General features: G+C 33.4%; 1 protein-coding gene across 2 annotated transcripts in view; it reads left to right on the forward strand.

Moving 5' to 3' along the window:
- The first annotated feature begins 129 nt into the window (after positions 1-129).
- Positions 130-21,293, forward strand: part of LOC494369 (neurobeachin-like protein 1) — a 28,846-nt gene continuing 7,682 nt past the window's right edge. Inside the window, exons 1-43 of one of the 2 annotated variants that reach the window (XM_018813194.2) lie at positions 130-313; positions 800-907; positions 1,216-1,287; positions 1,568-1,677; positions 2,462-2,543; positions 2,874-3,001; positions 3,415-3,485; positions 3,768-3,906; positions 4,455-4,599; positions 5,206-5,296; positions 5,677-5,787; positions 6,132-6,229; positions 6,347-6,445; positions 6,637-6,729; positions 7,021-7,126; positions 7,478-7,629; positions 8,178-8,282; positions 8,442-8,560; positions 8,891-9,023; positions 9,613-9,716; positions 10,055-10,156; positions 10,414-10,574; positions 10,986-11,170; positions 11,458-11,570; positions 11,749-11,935; positions 12,182-12,312; positions 12,611-12,748; positions 13,218-13,374; positions 13,897-14,052; positions 14,374-14,533; positions 15,014-15,162; positions 15,568-15,624; positions 15,987-16,068; positions 16,270-16,523; positions 16,788-16,910; positions 17,326-17,568; positions 17,897-18,155; positions 18,481-18,665; positions 18,804-18,959; positions 19,291-19,442; positions 19,762-19,903; positions 20,266-20,387; positions 20,912-21,060. In XM_018813194.2, coding sequence (XP_018668739.1) covers positions 263-313; positions 800-907; positions 1,216-1,287; positions 1,568-1,677; positions 2,462-2,543; positions 2,874-3,001; positions 3,415-3,485; positions 3,768-3,906; positions 4,455-4,599; positions 5,206-5,296; positions 5,677-5,787; positions 6,132-6,229; positions 6,347-6,445; positions 6,637-6,729; positions 7,021-7,126; positions 7,478-7,629; positions 8,178-8,282; positions 8,442-8,560; positions 8,891-9,023; positions 9,613-9,716; positions 10,055-10,156; positions 10,414-10,574; positions 10,986-11,170; positions 11,458-11,570; positions 11,749-11,935; positions 12,182-12,312; positions 12,611-12,748; positions 13,218-13,374; positions 13,897-14,052; positions 14,374-14,533; positions 15,014-15,162; positions 15,568-15,624; positions 15,987-16,068; positions 16,270-16,523; positions 16,788-16,910; positions 17,326-17,568; positions 17,897-18,155; positions 18,481-18,665; positions 18,804-18,959; positions 19,291-19,442; positions 19,762-19,903; positions 20,266-20,387; positions 20,912-21,060 — 5,680 coding nt within the window. In that variant the 5' untranslated portion in view covers positions 130-262. The remainder of the gene's footprint in view (positions 314-799; positions 908-1,215; positions 1,288-1,567; positions 1,678-2,461; positions 2,544-2,873; positions 3,002-3,414; positions 3,486-3,767; positions 3,907-4,454; positions 4,600-5,205; positions 5,297-5,676; positions 5,788-6,131; positions 6,230-6,346; positions 6,446-6,636; positions 6,730-7,020; positions 7,127-7,477; positions 7,630-8,177; positions 8,283-8,441; positions 8,561-8,890; positions 9,024-9,612; positions 9,717-10,054; positions 10,157-10,413; positions 10,575-10,985; positions 11,171-11,457; positions 11,571-11,748; positions 11,936-12,181; positions 12,313-12,610; positions 12,749-13,217; positions 13,375-13,896; positions 14,053-14,373; positions 14,534-15,013; positions 15,163-15,567; positions 15,625-15,986; positions 16,069-16,269; positions 16,524-16,787; positions 16,911-17,325; positions 17,569-17,896; positions 18,156-18,480; positions 18,666-18,803; positions 18,960-19,290; positions 19,443-19,761; positions 19,904-20,265; positions 20,388-20,911; positions 21,061-21,293) is intronic. The other variant, XM_009861329.3, reaches the window with a different exon arrangement.

Raw genomic sequence — 21,293 nt, forward strand, 5'->3', positions numbered from 1 at the left:
ACTGACAGAACGACTACTGTTGTCGAAAGCACCATTCCGCCGGTTCGTTTTTACCAAAACGACTGATAACACCTGACTTCAAAACAAGAACTAACTTCCAAACTGAACTGGTTTGAACGATGATATATGTGTCTTAGTTTTATTAACTAGGTTGTTCTACTCGTTTCACCTATTCAGTTCGGTTAATTAAGTGTAAAATGGACAAGAAATAAGATATATAGAAATATAGAAACTATTATTACTGTACTGTACAAAGGAACAAATGGAGACAAGTAATTATTTAAACGAACTGTGGAGTCTTCATACTTCTCGGGTAAAGAACTACTGTTTTAACAAATTTATTATAGCTATGAAACGTCTATGTACTGAATTTATAGAAAACTACTTCAGTGGCGTGAACAATTTGTATTTTATTGCTGATATAATGCATATACATATACTTTGCCCTAAATTAAATCTAAACCTGTTACTATTTTCAAACGTTCATACCAAATGACTATTTTAGAGTTTTAAGGATAAACAGCGTCTCAAACAGGCTTTTTTCACATATTTTAGAATTATATATATATATATATATATATATATATATATGTTTTGTTTGGTTAATTGGTGTATGTGGGACAAATTTGATGACGTTACTGAAAGTTTGTAAACGATTTGCACCTGTCATACTTTGCAGACCGGACACCCTGTATAACAATTGTCATATTAGTTTCTTATATATAAGACAACAATTTAAGCTGTATAAATAATGAATTGTTTATGATATACAGGAGTTAATCATGCCACATTATTACAGGGTAATCTTTCAAGCTTGTTTCAATACTTAGAGGAATTTGTTGGTGCTTATGCTCCGTTAGTTGAACATGATTTTAATGCAAAAGATGTCAAGCAAATGAACATACCGGTATGAATGTATTATCGCGTATTATTTTTACTTTATAGTGTGGCTTGAATGTTACTGGGCATATCATATTATTTGACATAATCGTTGTCTTAAATGTTTAAAATATTGAGATAAAAATGTATACGATCTTCATCTGGATTTGGGCATACTGCACCATCAATTGCATATGCGCCAAAGTAATATTACCTGGGAGCTCTGTATATTTTAATTTAGTAAATTAACCAATGTATATAGGTATAGACTTTGTTTATGTATAGCCTGTTAAACTACAGTGTTAAATTAATAGGTGTATTTTCTCTTCATTACAGACTGGCAGTTGTTACCGAATACTTGCCGACAAATCAATTCTGCTCGACCATTTACCATCTGGTCTACTACAGGTAAACTGTGACGATTAAATTGATTTAATCAACTAAGCTAAATATGCAACTATTTTGGGCAGCAGCTGCTGTAGTTTTAAAGTTAACTGCCATATCTGGTTAACTTAATTTCAAAGATCATATGTTGATGGGAGGAATTGCTCACAGTTTCTACTTTTAAAAACCATTGTGACAACTAGGTTGCTCAAAGGTGTATTGTTGCAGAATTTTTCATAGCCAAGGCTAAATTTAAGTAATAGGAATCTTATCTATTATATAAATCTGTGAATTGTAATTACAGCTAATACATACACGGCTTATGTTGCTACAAGATCAATGTTCGGTTGAATTTACAATCGCAGATGTTCGTTTATCCACATATCTTGTCCAAGCACTTATTGTAGTGTGCAGGTAGGAATGTTGCAATATTTTACAATTGTAAAAATTGATATCCAATAGTATACTTATGCAATTATTCATATTGTCTACATAGCATACAATAATTGGGTAAGAACTGGTGTTGGGTAATATTGTCCCAAAATTTAGACTTTAGGCATGACTAATCATACAAAAATTGTGACATGTTGTATTAGTAGTGTTTTGTCATTGCAATATGTGTAATAATTATGACTAATCTTTTTTACCTCCTGTCAAATTTGATAAAGTAATTAACCAGTGTGATTTTATGGTTGTAGGCTTACATTACAATATTTGTCACATAGAGACCACCAATTAGGTTTTAAAATACATACTTTTAAATGTTGGCAATTGACATTAATATCATCATTTGTAGAGCAGAGTCTGTTTGTTGTAAATTACTTTGTACAGAAGTGTTGATTAATTGTGACTCCTACACTGCCTACGTAATGTCCCATGAGTGCATTTGCAATTCACAAAAGGTGGTTTAGCTGCCTTGATTTGCCCTAGGCATGTTTATAACTATGCAGTGAGATTTTCATTAATAATTGTAAATTGCAGCAATGCCGATCTTATTTTTCCATGACCACCACTATAATAACATGAATATTTTCATTAACAATAAACATCTCTATGAATAGTTTGCTGCCGTTGCTACCAGGCATAATATACTTCGGGTTAAAGTTTGTATGAGAGATACCCGAGTAAAATAAAGCTTAGTTTAGTTCTTCTGTCCCAACAACACAAATCGCTTATAATCCTTTCTTATGTTAAACAGGACAGGCAGTCTTGCATTGATTAATCTTTCATCCAGTATTATCGGGCATGTTATTGTAATATCATCGCAAGTAGTTGCAATGGTGAGTACAGCACTACAGCAGCCTTATATTATATTTATATAACATGTTTGCTGAATGACTCACACAGCAAACAGTATAGCACGTTTTGACTTAAATTAACCTAGCAGAATGCAGTCTAATTCTGGACTTTTTATTATAATGTTTTTAAAATCTTTATACGGATAAGTATAAATATAATCAGTTGTAGTATTGAATCTGCTGTAAGTGTTTTTTTTCTGAATCTTTGAAAGGTGGTATATTTTAGTGCTACATTTCACCATATGTGGAGCTGTATTGTTGCAAAGAAAAATACATTAACACCTAAATACCAACTTTAATTCATTTGTTTAGTTAAGAAAAGGTGAGTTCAGTAAGAATGTGCGTAACCACGAAAACTTGAAAGATTTCATGAAAACTTCTCTTCATTTTCTTCAATCAATTTACGATCCTGAATTAATTTGGAAGAAATGTGTGGACGGGTAGGTGTTGTATGTTTATTGAGGTGTAACTTATGTGTTATTTTTGCTTTTTTTATGAAAAGCAGCATTTGCAAACATGTGTGACCACAAATGCAGCCAGCCTGGATTTATTGGGTCATGGGCCCTTGGCACCCCCATATTTGTAACAACTCGCCCCAAATTTTGTCTGGTTGTTGCTCATTTTCTTGCCACAGTTGCACAAGGTTATTTTGAGAAGTTTATAATATAATTTAAAAGGGAGCTTGAATACCTTATTGTTTTTCCTATTTATTTAAAAGCCTTTTTAGGAAATTAAAGAAAAAATTGTTGTTGGTCTAAAAATATGTATTTTATGCTCAGTGTTGCACATTTCTGAAACTTAAGCAGTTAAGCAGTGTTCCCAAATATGTTTTTATTTGTTCATTTTCTTTCAGAGATAAAACTGAAGCAACAGCTAATACCAACGTTCCGCTTATAAATGCTGAAATTGTTCCTTTCTTTTATGGTAGGTACTATTATAATACAATTGTATACTATGTATATACATATGCATTGCATAATTGGGGGGATTCAAACCGTATACCTATAACATACCATTGTAAGATAATATCTAATATATTCTAGTATTTCAATCTGTTATACCTTTCAAAAATTGTACAAAAACAATTTATCAGTAGGTTAAACATGTTAAAATACTGTAGACCATACTTCATAATATATGCTATTCATTGTGTTAATAAGTACGTTTTGTTTAATTAATATATCATTAAAACCATTTATGTTTCAGAAACCCTTCAAATCCACACAGGAGCTCTTACCAACACCCTACAGCGTCAATTGCTCAACACTTTTGGTTCCATCTTGTGTGGTTCGAAACGAAATGCTCTTCTTATCACCTCTGCAACTACACTGGAAATATTACTCAAGTATATTATAGCCCAAATTTAATTAAACAGTTTAATTTCTAATTTAAATATTTTTAAATGTTAAGGTCTGTTTAAACTGAAAGTATTTTGTTATTAATTTTTAAAACATTTAGGACATATTTGTGTTACATAAATTTATTAGTATTGTTTTTTTGTTTTGTTTATTCTCACGTTATGTTTTGAATAATTTGTTTACACTTTTTGTAACTTCCTGTTAGATATTAACAGCAATTGCCCCTATCTTGTGGTCACTAATTGACCACAAACTGGGTCATAAAACCTCATCAGTCAAATTTAATAGTAGACATGTGATGTTTGTGTGAAACCACAAACCACTATAAAAATGGTGGGCATTTGGTACAGGACTCACTAATTTTAATTATCAATCATGAGAAATCAAAGTTACATTTATGAAGTTTTTAAATTGCAATTAGCGATGGTATTTTAACAAATGTCAAGAATTATTTTTATCAATGTTGTGTGCTACAAATTTTGCAGTTGAATTTGAAAGACTAAATTACAATTCTAATGTGACTTTTATTGTTCAGGTTTTTAAGTGAGTACATGGGCCTCGAAAGTGAATCTAAGGAAGATACGGAAACATCGATGACAACGGATGTTGATAGCGCTCGCTTGGTGTTGAAGATTATTGTTGAGATGATTCATACACTGCATAATGCTGGTCGTGAACAGGTGTGTACATGATCATGCATGTGTGTGGACGATATAATGTGTTTATAGGTTAATAGAGGTTATAATGATTAGATACCACATTTGGTAAACCTATAAAATTTGCAATTTTTGAAACCATAAGCATATTGATACGTTGGAATTAAATGTAAAAGCAATATATTAGCAACCTTATTAAAAGAGAATGAAGAATTATTTAAGAATCAATTTACAATTAGCATGTAACTTGTAGCCTACATACAAGATGTAGGTATGTACAACAAAACAGTAGTTATAACATAATGGCAAATATACAAAACAGAATAAAAGAATACCTAACACATGTCAGCATATGTACATATGCAAAAAATGCGCAGTTTACAAGGTAGTTAGTTTTAACCTTTATAAACTTCTAAGTTCTTATGTATGACAGATTCTTATTAAACATTCTAGACATTCTGAGTACAGAGTATTGTAGAAAACTATAAACAAAAGATAACATTTAATAATACTATCATTGTGTTTGTATGTAACTGAATGCTTGTAATTATAGCATAGAATATTAATGTTCAACGTCTCATGTTTGCCCACATACCCAGTAACCAGTAACACTTTAAAATATTCCCACAGTGTCAACTTGATGTTTCAACAATACTTGGTGAATATTTTAAACTACTAACCAAAGCAAGTTCCGAACCAGACATGCAAGTTATGCTATTAGGTAAGCTTTACATAAATATGTTAGTGTAAGTGTAACTACATGTTATTTCAAAGATTGTATTTGAATAAGCGACTGAAGATGTTATTTTAGGCTAAACAGATATTTCTTATTATGTTTTCTTTGTTAAGTTTAATTTTTGTCTGCTACGTTTTTCATGGCACTAAATCATGTTACTTTGTTTTAGGAATTGTTATAAACTTTATGAGTACTAGGTCAGGGCCAGATTCACAGAAATTATCAAAGTTACATGTTATGTTATGAATACATATATATAAACTACTAGTCTAAATTGTAATTGCTGTGCCTGGAAGCGTTTAAATATATCGCATAAATATCTTTGTTTAGGCAGACGGTAGTTATATTTTGTTGATATTTAACAGGTTTTTTACCTGACATATTGGAAACATTGGACAGAGCAGCATTACAGATGATGTTACTTAACCATGGTTGTCTTGATCATCTAAAAGCTGTTTTGGAAAACTTTAAATCTCGTAAGTCAACTTAGTGGTTGTGCTTCGCATGGGTTAAACTTGCCTATGTTTTAATTATGTTGTGTACACGTACAGTATGTTGGGCTTATCTAGTGATTGTCGAACTTCTGGATACCAAAATACTGGCAACTACACAGTGGTTACAACGCTTGCCTATGACCAATGGATACATGGTTCAGGGCTTCATTCAGTAACCAATTTGGCCCCTTAACCCAATAGTCACTAATGGTTTTATCAAAATGGCCATCATCAGACGTAAAGATAATGTCCAAGTTTAGGGACAGTTAAGTTAAATAGAATGTCATGTTTTTGATTATATGCTTATATAAACAAATTTGTAACAGGTTGTGGGGAAACGGTCACAAAAGCTCAATCGGATGAATTCGCTGTTAAATTCGTAAACATCGTTAATTCCCTCGTGGCTGGATCCATGAGCGCAAAGGTAACAACTCCCTTCTCTATGCTTTATATGCATGATGTTTAAGTTGGCCATTCATTCTGTTCACCCACCCACCCACTCACAAGCATGCTTTGATCATTATTTGTCGTTTTCCGTTAGGATCAGTTTAGCCGTCTCCTTGGAACGCGGCTTATGCTTGATCATTTCAAGGTCATTTGCATTCCCTCCAAAGATATTTTCTATGCACTCCTCAGGATGGTCAGTTTGTTTTCTTTTATTTTTGCAAGTGTCGCTGATATGTTTTCACTTAGTATTATTTTTCATTCTGTTGCTTTATGTTTATATTGTTTTAAAATTAAAAAAAAAATTTTTCTATATTATTTTTTTGTTTTTTTGTTTTTCCTTTATGATGTCATGATGCCATTGTGACATCATACTTAACATGACAGGGGGTTGAGACGGATATCGCAATATTATCGAACCCAATCAAAAACGTCTTCATTATTCTAATGTTGTTTGATTGGTTGCCAGAAATAAAGCAGGTAAGATGTTTACAATGTTTTTTATTAAATTATTAAGTAACAACAGGAATACATAGTTTTCTGTGTTATAAACAAAATTAACCTACGTAATATTAATTGCATTTAGATACATGAATCATGCAGATTGTTTCAATTATAAATCAAATGTGGGGGTTGAAACATAACTTCTCTTTCTCCGGGACATAGCATTTTTTTGATGGTTTGAATTTTTTTATTTTATGCCCTAATGACTACGCATGTTTTATTGTTGCCATTTACATATATTTGTTAAAACTTAGTTTTTATTTCCAGTCAGAGCAACAAGTATGGTTATCCTCCATGTTAAACACCTTGTTTACTTCATGCACTGCAAATAAAATACTTGCCGGCCATTGCAAGATACTTTCTAAGATAATTGGTAAGCTAAGCATTTTTAAACATATTTGTCATTATAATATTGTTGCTAACAGCAAAACTTTATCCAATTTTCTTTTTGTGTAAGTTGTTAAATTAGGCTCTTTTTAAGTTAGTAAAATCTATGGTTTTGTAGAACTTTTGCCCCCAATTGAAATTACTTAAACACAAGTATGCAAAATACCTTTGTATAACGTATGTGTTTTTGTATTCTTATTTATATCGCTAAGGTCCCATGGCGAGACACAAGGGATTTAGCACAGAGTTTGCTTTTTTTCAAAGAATAGTTTGAAATATAACAGTATAGTATTGGTAGTATCAAACCGGCCAATAACCCCACTCCCTCCCTCCACAGTAATGTTAATACAATATCAAGACCTACACGAGCAGACGGTGTTAAATTTGCTGAGTTTAACTGAGAAGTTGGGTTCTTATTCGATCACTCCACGACAAACGGCAGCACTTGTTGAACTTATGAGACAAGATTCGCCCAGACACCCTCATATGGTGGGTAGTGGGTACATGGTTGAATTAAACTTGGGCAGTCAGTATAAAACGGGTGCTATTTTTTCATTGACCTTGTATTAGCTTTTGAGTTGAATGAATCAATGTAACTTGTTTATCCTCCTGTGGCGGGGAAACGGCACTCGTTAGAACATAGGTGTTCTGTTTCAAACACCTCGTACCAGCTTTGAACCTTTTTTTGGCCGATGGTCATCGGTCATTACATAAATGTAACGCTAGGGGTGCACGGCTTTTTCCTACTGCTGTAGTCTTGTCTATATATGTTATACAAGCCCGAATTATATTACATTCTCCTTTTAATTCAATAAAGTTATGCCTGAAAAAATGTTTGCACAGATTTTGTTAAAATTTAAAAAAGTACAAACTACTGATGGCTAAATATAGAAAGACGATGTCGATTATACTGAATGAGTTTTGAAGGAAAGATATGGTTTTTGCTTATGTATTTTTTTAGTTTATCCAATAAAAATGCTGTAGTTTGAGTATTAGCAGTAAACATTATTCATAGACGCTTGTTTTACCTTATACAGAACAAATATTTTGACAACATTATGAAATGTTTATCAAAAATGTCGTCAAAAGAACCTTCTGAGCAAAAACCTGGATATTTCTTTGATTTACAAGATAGCACATCGGTGAGTATATTGTAAAAAATTACCTTGATTGTTCGTCCACAAAACCCCTAGGCGATGGCATGCATTGGCATGGGACCTCATCCATACACTTGTAATAAAAGATATTATTCTAATTTTGAGTCGGATATTCATTAATAACCTAATAATTTCTATGTTCAGGGAATCACAGCACCCACTATTAAAAAGTGGGGAGGGTCAGGTTTTAGTTTGCATTGCTGGGTTTGTTTGGAGTTCATACCATCTGTTCTAAGGGGGAGGAAAAGACGGCAACTATACAGGTAAACTTCAATTATTATTTTTGCTTCCTAAAACAAATGGCAGACAAAATGTGGAATAAAAGTAACGTTTTATACTAGTTGAGCCGAAAAAATACTATTTTGAATACAATAATCTCTTGTTGGTAAAGTGCCAAATGTAATACTGTTAAAACTGTTCATTTTATAATACCGTAAATATTACTAAACAATTTTTGTCTTGCGTCTGGTAATATAATTTACGATGCATTAAAAGATCAATTTTGAAAAATTATTAACAGTAGTTGACTTTTTTTCTTGTGTTCAAAGTGAAATTTAATGATTTGATTTTACTGACTTTCTTCTTGTGTTCAGTTTCTCTACAGACCAAGGCACTGGTATGGAAGCTTTCTTCACCCCTGACTGTCAACTTGTAGTTGCTGTTAGTACAAAGAAGAATTATTACACTGTGATGTTGAATGAATATCCACTTGCTGATAATAACTGGGTCAGTGTTGTGTACAAGGTGTTGGAGTAATGGGCCAACTCTGCTATAAACCTCAGGTCCCATCGTGTGCTATTTTGAGACCCCACCCACATAGAATATAAATATGAAGATAAATGTTGAACAAATAATAGTCAAAAGGGACTAAATCTTAAATCATATGTCTCAGGGCATGCTTTTTCCATGTTTATTAATTTTTTAAAAAAGTCCATGTTATAGTTCAACAAAAATAGCTTTTAGTGCATATACATATTAGGCGTGTCTGGGGCACCCCAACTTTTGCAACAGAGATGAAGTCATGTTTTTGCACCCTAGTTTAAAACTAGAAAAACCTTCACTCTTTTACCAGTTGTCTACAAGCTAGCAGAGCCAAAGTATTGGCATTCACTGCATTAACCAATGAGGTTTCTTATGTTTGATGACTATGAGTGTAAACTGCATTTTAACAATGATTTCATTCAAAATTTAAAACATTTCGACTATGTATGCGAGCCATGTTCAAACTAAAAGCCTCACATCAACAAATCCTTTAATCTCACTAAACCTAATCCAATGTTGAATAATTAATCACATATTGTTGTTTCCACCCCAGCATTGTGTGCAAATTACTCACCAACCTGCAAGGAAAATGTTCGGTTCAAACGGATTGTTACAAATATATATCGACGATAGTTTGAAACTCTCTACTTCCCTCAGGTGACCATGCATACCATACTTTATAAAGATATTATAAAAAGGGAAATTATCCTAAAAAGTTTTAGAAAACTGCAAGAGCATTCTCTCTCAAGTTCTGTCACGCTGAAGGAAACGTTTTTTTTATGTTTTGAAAGGTTGCGAAAAACTATTCTGCTGTGCTAAGTTGTGCTAAAAAGTTTAAAAATGTAAACTTTCAAAAAAGGCGGTTGGGAATTAGTGGCTTTAAAAACTAATATGTTCTGGGATTAAATTGATTGGGTTTGGAATTCGTTAACTTTGTGTAGACACAGTACAAGTAGAAGCAATATCAAGGCATGACAACAACTTAATCTTTATAGATTCCCCACTTTATCATCTGCATTCACCTTATGTAACATTGGATCATCGGGTCATCGTACGACGGGAACTCCAACCACTTCTACTTCATTTGCTTTTGCCAAGTTAGTTTTATATTTGTTTTGTTTGTCTTCTAGGTGCAGCAGTTTTAATAATTCAGTTGAAACTCACTGTGGGCTTTTTGTACATTTATACACATAAATATAAGTTAATTTATTCAAATTATGGTTGTTTTACACGGCTTTTAATTTTTTCGCTGCATGTAAGTTTTCTGTTGTAATCTTCCTGTTTTGTCAGATATTTTTGTAACTGGCAACTGGAAAATATAGTTTTCTATGTTCTAAATTTTTTTTACATTTAGCGAAAACAATTCATCGAATGCGGACAGAGTGGTCACCATTGACAACGGGAGTCAGGATGAAATATGGGGGCAAGCTACCTCGCTGTTGGGGCAACTTGGTCCAGTTGCCGTGTTTAACGATGTTTTAAAAGACACACAACTTAAATCCATGTATGCGGCAGGTAAGAATACTTTAGATGCATTTTCATGGAATATTCTGTTTAAGGTATTGGACCAAAACTGCATGAATCCTAAGGCCCCTGACACTAACCTTCCCTACATAGAATAAAATAGATATATTGTTGATAGTTGACACAAATTGTTATTGGGCTAGGACCAAAACAATTCAATCAGTTTTTTTTAAAGAAAGTTTTGTTGATGGTCAACCAAGCAATAAATAGTGGGTTACTATGGTATATGATGAACATCTTCATTTAAAAACTTGACTATATAAACATGTTTAGAACGTTTATTCATAATATTAATGTTTTATTTAACAAAATTAATCATACAAAAAAGGGACCAAAACCTAGTAACTTTGCTTATATATATCAATACATCACTTTGAATATTGATTTGATTTAAATACACAGGCCCTGATATGTGGCAAACCAACCGAACTACTGATTCCCCGTTTGATGACGTTCCACCATCAAAGATTGTGCTTTACTATGAAGCTAAGGCTTGCTACAGACACACATGTAGGGATCTATCTTCTAATGAACCTCCAAGGAATGGAACACTCACTGGCCATAAGATATTTACATGGGATGTAAAGGTAGACTCTACAAATATTCTGTAATGTTTTTCAAAGATTGTATAAAAAGATTGTAGGGTAAATTACAATAAAGACCACCTCTATTGGACATTGAAATGTTTGTACACAAATAAATACCAAGTTTAAAAGGCCTAATGCCTGGCAGCAACAGTTATGTAGGCTTGTAGGGTATACAAAGTATCATAACTGTATCACATTTTATGTTTGGTTCAAATACTTTTGGCTGTACATTGGAACTCAATCATGTTTTTGTTTTTTTTTACAAACGTTTATTTATAATTTCACAGGATTCCATTAACTGCATAGGAGGTGTAAAGGTGCTCACTCCTTTGTTAGAAGTTATCCACTCAAGGTACATGAATGACATGAATTCAGCTGAGAAGAAAAATGAGGATTACTGGTAACTTAGTAGATATTGTTTTTTATATTCTTCTTGTCTATTAATATCTTGAAGTAATAGTACCAGTGGTTAGCTTGTCTGCTTAACTCAGAGATACTGAGTTCAAGGCTGGATGCTGCTACCATTGTAGGCTTTTGTATTCTTAGGTAAAACACATAAATTTCCTGTTTTTTTCCAGTTTGGATGACTCATTTGAAGTTGGCATCTTGGCCAACGCCCCTACTTCAAACCCTGTTCGTAACTTCCTGACCATGTTGACCAACTTCACCACTAGTAGCAGCTCATTGAAAGGATTCCATTCAATAAACTCTGAAATGATGATCAAGAGTTCAACTATCGCTACAATTGGCGCTCTGCTACAAAAGGTGGGTTATATATTGTTGGATAACTTTTGTTCCTGTGTATATGACAAGGCCCGTGTGTGCCTTAAAATATTATCAAACTAACAAAAATTGCTTAAAGGTTTCTTATTTCTTTTGTAAAATTAAAATCTAAGATAGCCTGTTGCATACAGCTCTAGAAAATTTAGTTTGGGGCCAAATATGAGAGTTAGTTTTGGGCCAAATGTGAGACACCTTATTAGTTATTACATTATATTTTGCACTTTTCAGCTTCCTGTAAGTTTATTGGATTCTGAACTCCTATCATCTTTACAACACATGGTACAAACATCAAGATCTTATAAAAGCACAGGGAATGCCATTCTTATGGATGTTTATCAATATCTACTGTTTGATTTCCGGTAAGTGTCCTCAACTAGTGGCTACCGCAATAATGTTTAATATAGGTGAGGTTCAACACCCATCATCCCAGGAAAATTAGGATTTAGATCTAATTTGGTGTTTTAAACCAACTACTAGCTATTAAAGATAATTTAAAATAACCATTCCTTTCTTTTTTATTCACACCATGTTTTAATAACTTGCGTTTTTATTTTAAAGCCGTACTATTTAGTCTATCATTAATTTGATCTTTGGTATTGTATTTAAAGAGATAAATATAAATGATGTTATATATATTATGACCTTACCTTACCCCAGCATCTGGTGTCTGGTTGGTCCTGATCTACAATACGAACATATTCAATATCTATCCACGCTCATTAAAGAGGAGAAGAAGGATTTCCGATCAACTTTTGGCGTTCAATATTTTCTTGATGTTATTAAGACTTACTACTGGTATGTATTAAGAAAAAACATAGATTTTTTTGTTTTCTTTTTTATATAAGCACATATTTTTTTGTTAATCGTAGATGTTTTTATTTTCTTGTGTTGTGTATCATGGGAATACTATGCTACAGATACATCAGCACATTTTTCTATTTTTTAGCAAAATCTTTGGTGACATTGTTAAAATGCAGTTACGCTCATAATTGTCAAACACAGAAGCTTTTTGATTAATGTTCTGAATACTGTATTCTTTGGCTCTGCTTATTTATATACACACTTAGTAAAAATCACAGTAAAAAGCTGTTTTGGGTGTAAAACTAAGGCGCTAAAACATAGGATGTCAGAAACCTTTTAAAAAACTGATAATATCACCAAAAAGTTGTGAAATGTCGCCCTATTTTTGACACCAAGTTTGTCAGCCCCCAAGGAACCCTTAACATTACATCTTTAGTTGTTTTTATTTCCTTAAAACCTTCAGCTCTCCTGATCCGGATGTAGACGATGTCAATGCTCGCAACATCCGATCCTCCCTGCTAGGATTAATCAAGTATTACATCACTGATGATGTCACCATGGATGAGGTCATGGCGTTGTTGAATTTTATCTCAACGGCAAAAAGTTCGAATGAAATGCAGGTTTGATTGTTTAATTAAAAACTTTGTTTGGTATTTTTTAATACTTTTTGTGTTAGAGATAGTATTTGGAGTAGATTGTGTGATTAAATTTCCATATTTATAACGTTTAAAATATATAGTACTGTGGAGTGAGATGGATACTGTTATCACTTAATGTCCCATATTTCCTACTCGTGTTTTAACAACTAGCAACGCTGTTTTAGCGTCGTAAGTTTGCAGTTGCACAGTTTTGTAATTTTTTTTTTTGCTTGTAAATGGGACTATAAAAGAGAATTAAAACATGGATTTATTCTGCTTGTAACATTTTCATCTAAGTTTAATATTGGAATGTTAGGCGTCAGTTGACACTCACAAAAATATATCTCTCTATTACTACTAGTGGTTGGACTTGAATTTTGTTTTTTTCGTTTTCGTAGCACCACATTATCACTGAGTTTTTACTAAACTAGAATCATTTATCTATTTAAACATTAGATCAGAGTCAGAATCATGGAATTTCTTACAACTCGCTATGTTTTTCAGATATGTGAGATTTTGAACCTACTCAAATCACTATGGATGTGCCAATGTCGCGACCAGCTATGTACATTACTATGCGAACCAAGATGTGCTTCTTGTTTTTATGCTTTACTTGGAATCCCTGATTTTCCTGACAAAGTCAGAATAGGTGTATGTGAGGTATGTATGGTTTATTTTCTTCTATTCAATTATACATGAGTGAGGTCCTTCATTATGACATAGGATTTGGGAGTTGGCCCATTACCCCAATGCTCAAGTACAATAAGCTATTAGTGACCAATGAGTTGGAGCAATGTCCACTTAGTGTTTAGCCTAATGACACATAACTTAAATTTTTCTTATAAAAAGTTTGTGCTTACAATATACCTCCCTTTATTTCTTCATCATTCATGTCGTATATATATAGTTCAACATTTAATTTTATTTAACATGACAGAATATTGCTTGCAAACAATATTTACCATAATTTAATTCTTGCAGTTCTTCATTTTATTATTCAAAGCTCGTAAAGTTGGTGAAAAACATAAAAACCTTCTAAAACAAACCTCTGTTGGATTACATGGGATATTGTGGCAACTACAAGATGCCGGAGTGTCGCCTCAACTTGCTGCGTTATGGGTGGATATTGCTGTCGAAATTGGTGAGTTGTTGTTGTGGTGTTTTTACATCCTAGGTATAATGTTAGAGTACCTGGGGCTGATGTTATTGTCTTTAATTGGTATATTATGGGTGGATATTGCTGTCGAAATTGGTGAGTTATTGTTGTTGTGTACTTATATCCTATAACGTTGAGAATACCTGGGGTACTGCCATAGGTGCCTAAATTTTGGAAAACTAGGGTGGTCCTTATTGTCTATTAGTGAGATGTTGTGTGTTTTCTATAGATAACATAGGCATACTGGTACGGATGGCGGAGGGGACATGTTATCCCAATTATGAAACAACTGTGACGCATGTTTCATAACCTCTAACTAGCGTAAAATAGCTTTGTTTTTTTGAACTATACGTACGATCAGAAGCCTGGTATACTGTATTTGCCACATTAATCAATGGGATTTTCTATATTTGACAAATATAAGATATCATATCTCATTAAGAATCATTCTAACTAATATTACAGATTGTGACAGCGCTACTTTCATTGCAATTCTTCATTTACTTCATGAAAGCACAGCTGCTGTGAAGAAATATGCTTGCCAACGATTTCTAACTTTGGCTTATTCCAAAACTTCATTTCTAACCGATTGTGCCAAGCAAAAGGATTGGCAGGTGTGTATGACATGTTATGTGGGCTACTATGTAGCATTGCATTAAGTTAGTGTGTTGGCATGCAAAAAAGAGACTGAGATATCTCAGGTTCAGATCCTACTAATGCAACTGCTTTTCAAGACCAAGACAAATGCATAATCATCCTCACCCATTTATGAAATGTAAACCACTATAATGCCTGAACTGTGTTGGTGTTTCTACTGTAACGTGGAAGTGTTAACACACTCGTTAACATAATTTGAATTATTGTATTTGTGTAAGGTCGTTGTCGAGCACTTAGGCAGGCCAGGGGACCTAGGCTCGGGTTTATGCCAGAGTTGCCCAATATCCCATGAACTACAGTGTGTCAGAACTACATTAACAGAATAATAATAAGTGGTTCAAATTCTTTAATGTTTTCCACAGAAAACCATGGCGAGGTTGTTTATATTGGAGCCTGACCGTACCTCTCAATATCAAGGGGTAAGCCAATGTTTTAATTCCCATGTATTATTTTTATTTTATAAGTTCTTAACATTTATTACTTGATGTGGTGATTTTTAAAACTTATACCCTAAGTGTCAATTTCTGTTTATTTCCATATCCATGTATATATATATACATATATATAAATATGTTCGTTCTAGTAATCAAACCTTATGCAACATGAGCCAATTTTAACCTTTTGTTTCTAATTCTAACCCCAACAGCGATTAACGAGTTGACCATCTAAGTCCAAATTCCTATATATATATATATATATATATATATATATATATGAATGATTTAGTAGTTAAACTTAGTGTAACCTGAGCAAATTTTAGCCTTTTATTTTACCCCAACAGCGATTAACGAGTTGTCCATCAGACCTTGATCTTTCAAACATAGAAATCAACGACGTTTCGGAGACTGATGGTTCAGTTGCTGGTGGGTGATGCAATTTATAACTGGAATAAACTTTTTAACAATTTAGGCTTTTAATTTTGGATTTTTACATTTTTTAGTTTGAAATTATAAGGAAATTCTTATAAACTTGAACTTCTTTGATTTTACCAGTGTATAAATTTTAATTTTGGATTTTTTAGTTGTTTTTTTATGAAGCAACTAATTAAACTTTTTCACCTCCAGCTTATGGTTCCAACTTAGACAACTCATCAATTACAAAACTACCTTCTGAAAACTTGAGTGAATTTCCCTCATCTGTGTCACTGGGCCAGCTATCATCTAAGCATCGACCTAATGAGCTCCACCTACCCTCAGTAGGGTCGCTGTATGACCCCATGACCCTTTCACCTACGTTTGACCTCTCACCTCATGAGATGGGAAAGAAACACAGCATATCTAACGGATCGGCTGTATTCTCTGACTGCGACACAATAAATGTAAATTTACCATTTGTTTTAAAACTAATTCATACCAACAGCACTATATATAACTTTCTTCTTTTCCAATAATTCTGAATTAAATTCTTCCTTGTTCTTTGATACTCTTTTTTAATTTTAGCCCAAATAATGTTTTATTTAAACTATAACCCAAAAAATGCTTAAAAAAAGCTAAAAATTACAGTGACCACAAATATAATCCTAACATTTAGTTAAATAATGGCAAAGTTATTAAAGAAATATTAACCCCCCCTCCCCCCACAGGAATATGTGGTGGTTAAATGTAATGGAACGAAACTTGAAGGCGATCTTGTTGACCTGCTTGTTGAAGGTGTCTTCCTTCTTATGTGGAGGGGTGTTAAAGGATCTTCAAAGGCAGCTTGGATGGTGAGACTTATATTTATATTGTTAGTTTTCTTGTGGGTATACTGCATGGCAAAACTTTTGTATTCTATGATGATATTTTACAGTAAGAAAAAGAGAATGATGTATCTTTTATAGTACTGTGGCGGGCCGCCACGTGTGTGTGCGCCGACGCGTACACTAGTGCCTTTTTCTCATGTTTATCTTCCGTATAAATACCGCGTCTCGTGTTCATTCGCCCTCTTAGTTTACCGCTCGCAATAAAACATCCTGCAACCGCTACAGTACGCTATTTTTAGGACTTAATTTTTTTCTGTTGCGTAGTAATAATTTGAGCATCTTGCAGTAAATCGTGCTAAAAAGTTTTCAAACATGAAAGCTGCTTTATATTTTTTAAAACTACATAATATTTGTAACAATTTTCATTATGACATCACAGGAGCGAGGTCAGATGCTTGCTTCACTTACCAACATAGCTGAATGCTACACGCTTATATGCGACTGTGACAAAATAAAGGGATCTATCCTCGAACATTGCGTGGAAGCCGCGTTAAGCGATATGAGGGAAGTTAATTATTCAAAAGATGCTGAGTCGTCGGAAAATGGTGCCGAGCTCATCAGGTTTATTTACGACTTTCTTGAAAACGAGGGAGAGAAGAATTTGGATTTGTGGACTGGGAAGGTGGGTGTGGTTGTGGTGTATTTTGTGTGGTTTATATATTATGGCAGTATCTGTGTGAAGCATTCTGATACTACATGGGACGTATGACTGTTTTCTACCTTCTTAAAAACGTGTACTTAGGTGCAATAGTTTTAAACAGAAGGGTCAATAAGCTTTAAACTGGGCTTGTCTTTTCTGTTTCTTTGATCAGGCCCCAAATTATGGCAATCTTTTTACCTTACCACCCCTGGCTCTGAGTTCTTATTTCCTCAGTGTAAAAAAAGTTTTATGCAAAACTTAAAAAATATTGAGCTCATAAAATAGATTCCTTACTCCGCTATTCCTACAGCTTATGGAGAATTTGTATGCCTTGTATGATGCTATGTCTGTATGGGAGGTCAACCTTGTACAAGGCAGTGAATGGAAGGAGATGGCCAGCATTGGGTTGAAACTTCTCATCGGTTGCATTAAAACAAACAACCTTGAAATAGTTGCTATGGCTTCAGCTAAACTTCATAACCTCATCCATTCACGAGAACCAGCTTCAACTAAAGAAGTTTGTTATTTATTGGAAGGTCTTCATGAATCTGTGTGCCATAGTATAGTAGGTTAGTCGTGGTAGTAGTTGTTCTTATGCAATCCTACATTTCACTGCAGTTATCTATTTAGATAATGTTTTTGTATAAGAAAATAATATTTTCAACAGAAAATTTCAAAATAATTCTTTTACGTTTTTATTGCTAACCATTATTATAAATGTGAATGAGATCTTCTGTCTGGCAATTGTTTGTTTTGGAATCTCTTAAGGATTCGGTTTCATCTGCCATATACAGAGATATTATTAGGGTTTGCTGTTAAAGTGTCTTGTCAAATAATATATTTTTTACACTTCTACCTGGTGCCAATAACATAATAACCATTATTACATCACAGAGGATAGCAACGTGAAGGAATTCGTGGTGCCACTTATTCGAGATCTGCTTGATAAAAACTTTGAGAGGTTAACCATGGGACCTTACCTATCCGAGCTACCCCCTACCACTGGCAGTCATCGGTTCTTTGATGATTTCTTGGAATATTGTCAATCGAATGAATGGACCACGTTCATATCTGCTTGTGTAAGTTGGAAAAATGCATTTGTGTTATTTGGCGCAGTTACTTTTTTGCATGGTTTTTCAGGTGGGGATATTGTTTTGTATATAATAAACACAAAGTGGTCTAGAGTTGAAGATATTGTAACATGTTATCTCCTTCAGGTTGAACCCAACTCATCTGAGTACATCACACAACAATATTCCGAACTTTCAACCTCCATGAAGATTTTTTGGGAACGAGCGATGGAGCAATGTAACGTTGATCACCACACTAGGTGGCGAGAGAGAGGGGAGATGAGGCTTCGCTTCAAAGCTCAAGTAAAAATTTCAAAGTTTCTTGTTTTAATGCGACTTTTCTAACCTTTATTTTTCTACAAGCCTTAAGTAAAGAATAGCAAACAAATCTCTTTAGTGTGAATTTTTTATTTTTTTTGCGAAAAATTACTTTTTCTTAATTTTATACCAAATTCTATTCCAAAAATGCTTGTGTTCCTTCCTACACTGCCATATAAGTAACATTAGGCTAGAGCAAATAACAAACAAAGTCTTATCTTTAAATAGAACTTTCAAAACTAAATATAATTCTCAGCTGAATTGCGTGTTATAAATATAAAATCGAGTTTTATTTTACTAACCTCTATTTCCACAGTTTGAATCGGATTTTTTCGCTCAACGTGAAAGTGAGGAAGATCGTCAAAGTAAGAATAGTAAGTCGCTGTACAACCAGATGGTGGCAGTGTTGAGACAGTGGAGGGCTGCAAAGAGGTTCCTCGCAAGTGAACGGGGATTGTGGAGGGAAAGGTGGGAGGGGGTGGTTTTGCATGAACTTGTAAACTTGTGTTGTTGATTTTATCTTTGAATTAGGATACCGTTGTTGTTTTTTTATAAGTCTTATTCAACCATATTTTCAACCTTTTTTATACATGCTTTTGCATATTTATTCTAAAACTTGTATTTTGTTTTGTTAACAAATGAATGCAACTTTAAAGTGATCAGCAAAAGTTGTTATAACATGGGTGCAATGTTCTGTTTCACACACCTTGTGGCCGCTTGGGAGTTTTTTATGTTTTATGAATCAACAGATTTAAATGTTTTCTCATGAATTCTGTTTATTCCCCAGAAACCCAGGTCCAACATATTGGAAATTATCAAACAATGAAAATTTCTCTCGCATGCGTCTTAAACTTACCGAGAATTATAACTTCGATCCACACGAGGCCGCTAGTAGATTACGAGACAATCTTGCCCCCAACGAAATAAAAGTAAGTCCCGTAAATTAGGAAGTAATGAACCAAGTTTGTCTAAATGTTTGGTCTCATGGTATGTTATTCTCTAGTAACAAAACTTCACAAACTTAATAAATAAAAATAAATAAAGAATGTAGAACTTGAATAATAATAACTTAAGGAACAAAAATAAAGTACTTGTAGTCTATTTCATTCAGTTTTCTCTTAATAATAAATATGAAACACAAAGTTAAAGATGTTGTTTTCCTCCTAATTTTCTTCTGTTTATTTATATACAACCCTTAATGTTGGCAAAATTTATTTCTATTATACCAAAAATTATAATTGTTTTTTTTTATTTTTTAAAAGTTTCAATGTTTGATTTTAATGGTTACCAGGACAACCCGACCCAGGAAACCACTCTAGTACCCCCTAGTGCCGTGTTATCATCATCAGAGTCATCGAAGGAAGATGATGGGGTGGGAGACGAGGATTGGAGTATGCTTGCTCCTAATGCAAAGTAAAAAAGATTATCTATGTGGCATGTTAATAGAGAAAGAAAAGTATCCTGAAACTTCTGCTACAAGAAAGAATATAAATTAAATAATCTTTTATGTAAAAAATCTTTAAACGACTCATCTGGTATGAAAAACGTGGTGTATTTCTTACGTTTGGAACGTCATCCCGCAACACTTCAGGGACGGTGGAAATGTCAAAAATACACCAAGTTTTTTATACCAGATGAGCCATTCAAAGTAAAATATTGTCATCAAGGGGATAATGGGCAAACTCTGGTTTAAACCTACATCTCATTGCTTGTCGGGCTATAGGGAGTAGACAAGTTTGGCCTTCATTTTGTGTGTGTCTCTGTGTTGTGTTCCTAATTTATATTGTTTCTATGTGTCTCTACTTTATACTATTTCTATGTTTCTCTACTTTATACTATTTGTTTGCTTTCTACTTTTATTGTTTCTATTTCTCCCTATTTTATACTGTTTCTATGTCTCTCTAGTCTCTACTTTATATTGTTTCTATGTTCCATAGTAATCTTATGGAGGAACAATCCACGAAAGAAAAGTTGGTGTTGACGGCTGAATGTCACCTTGTTACGTTGATGGACATCGTTCAAGGGAAACTTGAGATATCAACCACTCATGTTTATTTCTATGATAAATCAACAGCCACTGATGAAGGTAGCTTTTAGTTGAAAACAACTCTTTGATTAAATAAATGTAAAATTAAATGAATGAATGTATGACATATGCTTTGGGAACCACAGGTTTTCTGTTTTATTGTTGTGTCTGCTTTTTTATTATTTATTATGGATTGTTGTTTTTCTGCATGACTGACAATTAGACCACCAGTTTAGTAGTTATTGAAGTTTCATCTCTAAATATAAGTTCATAGGACCTTACAAGCATGAATT

The sequence above is a fragment of the Ciona intestinalis genome, chromosome 9 (genome assembly GCF_000224145.3).
Source record: "Ciona intestinalis chromosome 9, KH, whole genome shotgun sequence".
In the NCBI taxonomy this organism is placed as follows: Eukaryota; Metazoa; Chordata; class Ascidiacea; order Phlebobranchia; family Cionidae; genus Ciona; species Ciona intestinalis.